The following is a 10,121-nucleotide window of genomic DNA, read 5'->3' on the forward strand; positions in this document are numbered from 1 at the left end:
TTGGGCTTCCTTCCCCTCCAGCTGCAGCTCCCCGGGCCCAGCGCCCGCCCCGCCAGGGGCTGTGGAGGTATTAGGGGAGCCTGGGAAGGGACTCGAGCGGTCTCCTGGGGGCGGGGGGTTCCCTGCGCCCGAGGGACATTCATGGAGCAAGTTCTTAGTCCGGTCATCAGATCAAACCGAGCAGCCGCTGGAGCCCCCCGGGGCGAACCGGGCAGCGCTGGCGCCGGCTGTGGCGGAGCTCAGGGGCAGGGGGTTGGACGCAGCTCGCTTTCCCGGGACCAGCAGAGCAGCGGTCCTCCCCGGCCACAAGTCTCCGTGCGCCCCGCCGCGCGCTCCGCTTCAGTCGGGACTCAGTTTCCCGCTCGCTCATACAGGCAGCAGCCCCTGGAAGAAGGGAGGGGGGGAGCGCAGAGGGTCCCTGAGCCGGGCGGGCGGCCAGGCTGCGAAGGACGGGAGGGGGGATCCGATTGACCCAACTGCAGGAGACACAGGACGCGCCAGGGTTACAGGGGTCTGGGATCCGCCTCCATGGAGCTGCCGTAAAGGGAGGTGCTGGGGAAACACCCCCGTAGGGGGATTCTGCTCAGGTGACGTCCCAGTAACGGGCCGCAGGGTGGAGCCAGGAACCGGCTCCGGGCCGGTTTGTACATGACAAGAGAAGTCAAGTGTGAGCCCGATTTCAACCGCCGAGGAATAAAATCCGGTGCAAAGAACGATCCGTTTTCTGTCAGGCGACAGAACCCGAACAGCGAGGCAAGAGTTTGTATCTCATCCGCGGGTTGCTTGGGGTCAGATGTTACCCCCCCTTTCACCTGCAAATCACGTGTGTGTGTGTGTGTGTGTGTGTGTGTGTGTGTGTGTGTGTGTGTGTGTGTGTGTGTGTGTGTGTGACATAGACCCACACATGCAAACCTAGGGGCAGGCTGGCAGATGCACACATCTGTATGTGCCCCCCTGCACCCTGTGCGTGTGAATGGAGCGAGACAGACCGGCAGGGACCCCCAGCCCCCGGGGGGGGGACACCGCTCCCCCAGGCTGAAATCCAAGGGGTTGCAAAGAGCCTGGGGGGTCACTGAAGAGCCCGCCCTCGGTTTCTCGCTGCAGAAGTGAACAAACGCGCCCGGTGGAAGACAATAGGAGCAGGCCCGTGCCCGGGTGTGTGTTAATTAGGGACATATGTATCCTAAAGGAATCGTTGGGGAAGGGGGGGGGCTTCTGCTCCCCTGCGCGCCTCATTAGCATGAGCCGAACGCCATTGGCCCGGAGGACGTGATGTAAGAGGGTGACTTGTAAACTTCAGGCGGCTGCGGATTGTTAGCTTGGTTGCAGTCCCATCCATCTGCTGGGGGTGAAGAGGGAGGGTGGAAAATCCGAACAAATGCCCGGCTCCAGAGGCCCTGAGGTGCACAGCGCCGCTGCTAATTAGAACTCCGGGAAGGAGCGCAGCAGGGATCAAACGACAGTCACGGGGGCCACGGGAAAAACAAATGCGGCCTGGAGCTTTGAGTGAATATCCTGCGGGAGGCGGCTGCTGGCTGGCAGGGGGCGGGAGGGGAGATTCCAGAGGGGATTCGCTGTCCGCCCGGAGCCAGGCAATGCCCCTGGAAGGGACCCGTCCCTGGCAGATGTTTCGGCCCCAATGGGAGCGGCAGGTGCTCAGGATCTGGACCCCTGGGGTGGGGGTGGGGGTGGGGAGGTATTTGAGGAAGGACTTCAAAATCCCAGGGGCTGATGTCTTCTTCTGCTTTATTTCCATCGATCAAACCTTGAGCTTGCAACGTCCTTTGTGCGGGGACTCCGCGTTGCCAGCACCCTGGCGGGGTTCAGAGAGTAACTCCCAACAAGGGGTCACCTCCTGAGGCCTTCATTCAGGCTGCGAAGTCAACGGGAGGCTTGGCTGAGTAAGGACTGGGCTATTCAAAACCCAGGAAGCCCCCCCCACACACACACACACGCTTTAACCCATAGTAATGGACCTGTAAGGAATGGCAGGAATGAAACCTGGAATAAACTCATCATGCTGCCCATCCTTTGCACTGATTGGGCAGCTTCCATGGAAGATCTGAAAGGACGTTGCAAGCGTGAATTAATGGGGGGCTCACAGCGTGGATGTGGGGGGTGTCGCTTATCCACTCCTTTAGAGAAGTGGAGGCCCAGAGAAATGAAGCATCGGGCCCACTCTCACATAGCTGGGCCAGGACTAGAAGCCAGGAGTCTTGGTTCACATCCCCTTGTTCTAACCACTAGGTGATACTTTCACGCACAGCTGGGGGTAGAAGCCAGGAGTCCTGACGCCCTGCCTCTGCTCTAACCACTAGGCCCCACTCCCCCTCCAGAGCTGGGAAAGAACCCAGGAGTCCTGGCTCCCAGCCCCCCAGCTCTAACCACTAGACCCCACTCCCCTCCCAGAGCTGGGAAAGAACCCAGGAGTCCTGGCTCCAAGCCCCCCAGCTCTAACCACTAGACCCCACTCCCCTCCCAGAGCTGGGAAAGAACCCAGGAGTCCTGGGCTCCCAGCCCCCCCAGCTCTAACCACTAGACCCCACTCCCCTCCCAGAGCTGGGAAAGAACCCCAGGAGACCTGCCCCAGCCTTTTGCTCCAACCACTGCACCCCACTGCCTCCCCAAACCAGATGGAGCAAAAGGACGAGCCAGCTTGGTACTTTCCTCATTAAAAAGTGAACATGTCGCTTTTTTATTGCATTACAGAGCCCACAGGTCCTCCGTATTCCCCCACCCATCAATCAAAGAAATAGTCTCTCCTTAGGTCCGGCCGCGCCAGGGCGGCGCTCTGCTCCCAGGATCCCGGAGCTGCCCGAGTGCCGGGGGGTCAAAGACAGGCCTGAGCCCCTGGGCCTCGCCAGGGCACCCTGTCTCCCTTCTCCTCCTCTCCCTTTTGGATCTAACTCGCAGAAAGCCCGGGCAGGAGGCGACTCACAACAGCGTCACTAAATCATCTAGTCTCACTGCTGTTCCCGGGAGATTTTTTTTTTTTTTGATGGATTAAATTAAGCGCTTCCATTTCCGTCCACCACCTGATCGCTGCATTATAAATCCAAACAGCTGATCAGAGAGTCTTCAGAAATTCAGGACCTTCCACAGCGGCTGCGGCAGAGCCTGGGAGCTGTCCAGCGCTGACAAGAAGCCGCCAGCCCCGAGCGGAACAATAAGAATTGCGGCACACCGGCGCAGGAGGGGACGCCGGGAACCCAAGCTGGGAGCCGCTCCCGAGCGCCGGGAGCTGTCCAGTGCTGAACTCGCGGGCGATGTCTGAGGACCCAGCTCTGGGCTGGTGACCCTGGACCTCAGGGTGGGCTTTGAACCGCGCTGGAGGGCGACGGGAAGGGCCCTGGGCAGCCAGCCGCCTCCCCTGCTGCACAAAAGCCGCTGAACAAGGACTGATTGCACCAGGCGGGGTCCGGGGCTGGGGACTGCACGTCGGAGCCCAGCCTACAGCAAGCCACAAAGCCATAGCGCCCAGGAGCCCTTTTCTAACTGTCCTTTTTTAAAGATTTTTTTTTTGGGGGGGGGGTCCATTTCTTCCCCCCCTCTAATCGCTGACCCAGCAACCATCGGCCAGCTGCCGCGTGTCTCCGTTTCGGCCGCGGTAGAAACATGCCAAGATCTTTCCTGGTCAAAAAAGGTCAAACTCGATGATTTCTCTTCGGCGGATCTAGAGAACTCGTACGGCAGATCTCGGGCAGACTTCAGCTCGCGGCTCCATGACAAGGGTAAAGACAGAGCCGCGCTAGCTCGCGGGTGCTGGTCTAGATGTTCGGGCTGGGGGCTGGGGCTGGCTAGGGAGCGTGTGTGGCTGGCTGGTGGCGCTGGGGCCCGGGCTGGGGATGCCTGGCCGTTTGAGCGGCACCGGGGGACACATTCCTATGTGCCGCCTGCCTCCTTCCCTGGAATGCACCTCGCCAAGAGCCATATTGAGCAGGTCGGGCCTCTCGGAGGGCTGTTGACTCTGCACATTTTAATGCAACCCAATCGCTCTGTTCCTACCGCGCCGCTAAAATTAGACCTTGAAAAAAAGACGGTACCAAGGCGGTGCAGGGGTGGGGGAGAGTTCCCAGCCGGGGGCCGGAGAGTTCCCAGCCGGGGGCGGGGGCGGGGGGGTTGGAATTCACCGCTGCAGAAATGTTTTTGTTTGGAAGGCCCTTTTGTCTGCCACTAGACAAGTTCAAGGACAACTGTTAGCAACCGCCGGGCTTCTCCGCGCGGCGGGCTGCCCCCCTGGCTGGCGCCAGGCGATGGATCGGGGCCGAGGTGACTAAACCTCTGGGTGAAAAGTTCCTCTAGGAAGGACCCCGGCTCCAGAGGCTGCCCCGAGCCCTGGCGCGGCGCACTTCGCTGGCTCCTGGCTTTTGTTGACTGCAGGATGTCTGCAGCGTGTTGCATAATCGGGGGGGGAATTGGCTGAAGTGGTTTTGGGAGGGAAGAAAGGTCATGCCCCGGGCCCCCCTCTGTAGGCTCGGCCCCCGAACTGACCTTGAGCGTTCCCCGGAGAGGCAGGTGTCACCTCTGTGGGGTGGGGGAGGGGCCCCATCACATCCATGTCCTCGCTTTGCATTCAGAGGGCATCTCAACGAGTGCTCGGAGTTGCAGCCCCCAATTAGAGGAGCCGGAGCAGCGCTTGGCTGCCGCATCTCCCCAGCCTCGCTCCCTCCCTCCCTCCCTCCCTCTGCCTATCTGCGCCCAGCAGCCGGCGAAGCGAGCGGGAGTCTCGGGGAATGATGAAGAGGGTGGCTGGCGGGGAAGGTTCATCAAACGCCAGGGCCATTAGCATGACAGTGGAGAGCCGGCTCCTGGTTCATCGCCACGCACTTCAGCCCGGAGCCGGCCCCCCCTGCCGCAGGCAAACCAAGGGGGGCCACTCGCGGGACTAGCTTGTTGCATCTATTAAGCAGAGAGCTCTCCAGCTAATCTCCCCGGGCCCATCCATGATTTAACAAGCCTCTCCGTGTCTCTCCTCTCCGCCCCCTCCCCCTCCCCCTCCCCTCCCGCAGGGTACATCCGTGACTACATCACCCCCGTCGGTCTATGAAGGCGAAAGCGAAAGCGCCATCAAGGTGCCCTCGCCTGACCCGATCTACCCGGGGGCGCACGGGACTATGGCGCGCCGGACTCGGACCAGCCCGACAGCCCGCACTCGGAGATCGCGGCCGGCTACATCAACGGGGACGCGGCGGTGAGCGAGGGCTACGCGGTGGACGCCTTCTTCATCACGGACGGGCGGTCGCGTGCGCAAGGTGGTGAGCGGGGGCGCGCAGCCTGCAGCGGCACCGGTGCAGCGAGTGCGGCAAGACCTACGCCACCTCCTCCAACCTCAGCCGGCACAAGCAGACGCACCGCAGCCTGGACAGCAAGATTGCCAAGAAGTGCCCGACCTGCGGCAAGGTCTACGTCTCCATGCCGGCCATGGCCATGCACCTGCTCACCCACGACCTCAAGCACAAGTGTGACATCTGCGGCAAGGCCTTCAGCGGCCCTGGCTTCTGCAGGGCCACATGCGCTCGCACACGGGCGAGAAGCCCTTCGGCTGCGCGCACTGCGGCAAGGCCTTCGCCGACCGCTCCAACCTGCGCGCCCACATGCAGACCCACTCGGCCTTCAAGCACTTCAAGTGCAAACGCTGCAGCAAGACCTTCGCTCTCAAGTCCTATCTCAACAAGCACTACGAGTCGGCCTGCTTCAAGGGGGCCGTCCCGCCGCTCAGCCCCATCGAGACCTGACCGGGGGGCGTCCCCTGGCGGGGCCCCCTCCCCCCTCCGAGAGCCCCTCCCCTCCCGTCCCTGGCGGGGCCCCCTCCCCCCTCCGAGAGACTCTCCCCCTCCCGACTCCTGGCGGGGCCCCCTCCCCCCTCCGAGAGCCCCTTCCCTCCCGTCCCCTGGCGGGGCCCCCTCCCCCCTCCGAGAGCCCCTTCCCTCCCGTCCCTGGCGGGGCTCCCTCTCCCCTCCGAGAGCCTCTCCCCTCCCGTCCCTGGCGGGGCCCCCTCCCCCCTCCGAGAGCCTCTCCCCTCCCGTCCCCTGGCGGGGCCCCTCCCCCCCTCCGAGAGCCCCTCCCGTCCCTGGCGGGGCTCCCTCTCCCCTCCGAGAGCCTCTCCCCTCCCGTCCCCTGGCGGGGCCCCCTCCCCCCTCCGAGAACCTCTCCCCCTACCGTCCCCCTGGCGGGCCCCCCTCCCCCCCTCCGAGAACCTCTCCCCCTACCGTCCCCTGGCGGGGCCCCCCACCCCCCCCTCCGAGAGCCCCTCCCCTCCCGTCCCCTGGCGGCCCCCCCCCCTCCGAGAGCCCCTCCCCTGCCGTCCCTGGCGGGGTCCCCACCTCTCCGGGAGCCCCTCCTCCCTCCAGTCCCTGGCGGGGTCCCCTTCCCACTTTCCGGGAGCCTTTCCCCACCTCTCCGAGAACTTTCCGGGCGCCCTCCCCCTCCCCGCCAGCACTCTCCCGGGATCCCCTCCCCCCCTCCCGTGCTTGGCGGGGTCCCCCTCCCCACCTCCGAACAGTCTCCGGGAGCCCCTCCCCCTTCCAGTCCCTGGCGGGGTCCCTGTTCCCCAAGCACTCTCCGGGAGCCCCTCCCCCCCTCCGGTCCCTGGCGGAGTCCCCCCTCCCCGCTCCGAGAGGCCCTTCCCTCTTTCCCTCCCGTCCCTTGCGGGGTCACCCCTTCCCCATCTCTCCGGGAATCCTTCCAGTCCCTGGCGGGGTCCCCCCTCCCCAAGCACTCCTCCGGGAGCCCCTCCCCCTTCCAGTCCCTGGCGGGGTCTCCCCTCCCCAAGCACTCTCCGGGAGCCCTTCCGGTCCCGTCCCTGGCGGGGTCCCCCTCCCCCTCTTCCGAGCACTCTCCGGGAGCCCCTCCCCACCTCTCCAAACCCTGGCAGGGTCCCTGTCCTCAATTCGTCTCCAGGGTCCCCTCCCCACCTCTCCAAGCACTCTCGGGGTGCCCTTCTCCAATTCGTCTCCAGCCCCCACCCACACACACCTCTCCAAACCCTCCTCGGAGTCTCCCCCCCATCTCTCCAACCCGAGCCCCCAACTCCAGTACAGAGCACAGCAACCGAGATTCCCCCCCCCCCTTGGAAACGGACTCAGATCTCCTGCTGCTCCTCGCATGGACCTTTGAAATTGACTCTCCCTGCCGGGAACCCAGCCGCAAGGGCATCCAATGTCCCTCCATCCCGGGCTTTTGCTTTCGGAAGGTTCAACCTTTTTTGAAGCGAAGAAGGAAAAAAAAAACACAAAATAAAACTCGTACTCCGCAGCCAATGACCACAAAGTGTCCACCTTTAAAGGTAAAACAATAATGAATAATTCCTGATCGCGAGTCTCTTTGGTACGTTTTGATTTGATTCATTTACACACGGGGTTTTTTTAAGTGTCTATTTCTATTTTCGTAAATGTCTGGGTTGATTTATTATATATTTATTTCGCAGATTTTTTAATATCTCGAGATCTACACTCCCCCCCCCCCCTTATTTATTTATGTCTTTCTCTGGGGGAAGCTCCTTAGTGAATTTAGTTTGCGTTGAAAACTGAGTTGCTCGGTTGTTTACTTCCAAGCTCCTCTCCGTGGTTGCCAATATCTCCTCGCTATGCCAAAGTCTGTCAACTTTTTGAAGAAAAAAGAAGAACGAACCGATTTTTCGTGCCCACCCTTTCTAACACTTTGAATTTTTGCATGCAAAAAACCTATTTAAATCTATGCCAATTTTATGATGCTTTTGATTCTGACCACTGGGTGCGTTCTTTGGTTATTGATTTATTTGCCAAACGTTGAGATAGTATATTTGAGGGCAATATGTCTCCTTAGGAGTCCGATACTGAACTTATAGAGCAATAATTAACGTAATGCATGTTATTTTTAAGAAAAATAGTATTACTGAGAAATCAGGTACATTTTAATCCAATATTCTTAATAGCAACGAATATCAGGGACTATGCCAATGTAGTGGAATAGAATATATGACGATTCTTCCTTCTCTTCTAATGTATGCACTGCCTGCCTTTGACTTCATTGTAGGTTAGGATTATAGGCTTGTGGTGCTAACCAGGGGAACTGCAAGCATTTTAGTTACATTTTTCTAGCAAATCTTGAAGGAACATCCACCTTGGCTTTAAGGATTTTTTTTTTAAGATTTCAAGCATCTGGGGGAAAATATAGATATACTTGGACAAGCTGTTCAAAATTTCTACACACACACACACAGCCAGACAGCCACACACACTCAGACAGACACACAGCCACACTCACACAGACAGACACACACAGCCATACACACACACACACACACACACACACACACTCAGACAGACACACAGACACTCACACAGACATACATACACACACACACACACACACTCATACAGACAGACACACACACACACACACAGATGCATACAGCCATACACACACACACACACTCATACAGCCATACACACACACTCATACAGACAGACACACACACACACACACATGCATACAGACACACAGACACTCACACAGCCCTACACACACACACACACTCATACAGACACACACACATGCAGACAGACACACACACATGCATACAGACAGACAGACACACACACATGCAGACAGACACACACACACACTCATACAGACACACAGACACACACACATGCAGACAGACACACACACACACATGCAGACACACACACACACATGCAGACACACAGACACACACACACACATGCAGACAGACACACACTCATACAGACAGACACAGACACATGCATACAGACACACACACACACACACACATGCATACAGACAGACAGACAGACACACACACACACATGCAGACAGACAGACAGACACACACACACACATGCAGACAGATAGCCCACAAAGAACTGTACACTCCCCTTGGTAGGAAAACATGCCATCACCTTATTTTGTACAAGCCATGTGATGCTCCTAATCTTTTTACTATACAGCACTTCCTCTTTTAGTCTTTCCATTTTATGAATAACTTAAAGCAGCAACAAAATAAAAATAAAACTTACTAGAATTCAGGTAGAAGGAACTTGTATTAGATAGACCTCTGGTTTTTGTACTTAAAATAAAAAAGGGAACTGTATATTGCAAGAATGCCTTGTAAATACCATTTGGAAATTTACATGATTTTTACAAGCTGTAAAGAATCTAACCCTGTTTCTGGAGACTTTTCCCCAGGAAAATTTTTTGAGCCAGTATTTGAATGATGTCCCAGTAAGCACAATGGCACCAGGCCTCTTGGCGCACTTCACAATAAAAAGAAAACAAAATAAAATGGACTATGGAGAGAGGGTTTTTTGTTGGTTGCTTTGTTTTTAAATCCTTCTTGCCCAGCGACTTACAGCAGCGCGGTGCACCCCAGGTGGGAGCCAGACCCCCCCCCCATGTCAGCTGCTGGGGGGCAGTTTCGGGCTGAGGTTCGCGGAGCGAGCCCCTCCTCTGCGCTCAGCAGCCTGGGGGCCTGGGGGCTGCTTGCGGGGGAGGGGCTGGGCCTTGAACCGCGGCTTTCCCCGCGCTCCGAGCAGCCACAGGCCGCGGCTAGCGGGGCACAGCGAAGCCGGAGCCAGGCCCGTCAGGGCCCCCAGCGAGGCTGCGACATGCCCCCGCCCGGGCAACCCTCTCCCGGCCCGGCTCCGGCTCCGGGGCCAGGCCGGGGAGGTACAAAGCGCCCAGGCTCCATCTTAGCGAGCCCCGGGACACAAAGGCAATTCCCGGGAGAGCTGCCGCTGCCTGGACCCCCCAGCGCCGCCCCCAGCCCTGCGGGTGCCCGGCCCCGGCGCAGGGCTCTGCGGGGCTGGAGCGCCCGGCGCCGGAGTCCAGCCCGGGGAAGCGGCCCAGGCCGAAGCCGATTTGTCCCGGGGCGGCCCCGGTCCAGGGAGCCGGAGCACAAAGGGGCCGGCGCGACCCTGAGCCTCTCCCCTCCCCCCCCCCCCCCCCCTGCAGCCCCCTCCCCCGCCCCGCTCCTGCCACAAAGGCCCGGGATTGTTCCGCGGCGAACAAAGGCCGCGGCTCTCCGGGGCTGGACCCGGCGGGGACCGAGCGCGGGAGCCTGGGACCCGGCTTTGAAAGGCCCGAGCCGCGGGGACCCGGCGGGGGAGCAGGCTGCAGCT

At 59.8% G+C, this 10,121-nt stretch overlaps 1 protein-coding gene across 1 annotated transcript in view; it reads left to right on the forward strand.

Annotated features, from left to right (window-relative positions):
• SCRT1 (scratch family transcriptional repressor 1) overlaps positions 1–5,916 on the forward strand; it is an 8,370-nt gene extending 2,454 nt beyond the window's left edge. The window contains 5 exon segments of the mRNA XM_005291132.4: positions 5,010–5,032; positions 5,034–5,106; positions 5,109–5,245; positions 5,248–5,482; positions 5,485–5,916. Coding sequence (XP_005291189.2) covers positions 5,010–5,032; positions 5,034–5,106; positions 5,109–5,245; positions 5,248–5,482; positions 5,485–5,735 — 719 coding nt within the window. The 3' untranslated portion in view covers positions 5,736–5,916.
• Positions 5,917–10,121: the final 4,205 nt, after the last annotated feature.

This window comes from Chrysemys picta, chromosome 2 (genome assembly GCF_011386835.1).
Source record: "Chrysemys picta bellii isolate R12L10 chromosome 2, ASM1138683v2, whole genome shotgun sequence".
Lineage (NCBI taxonomy): Eukaryota > Metazoa > Chordata > Testudines > Emydidae > Chrysemys > Chrysemys picta.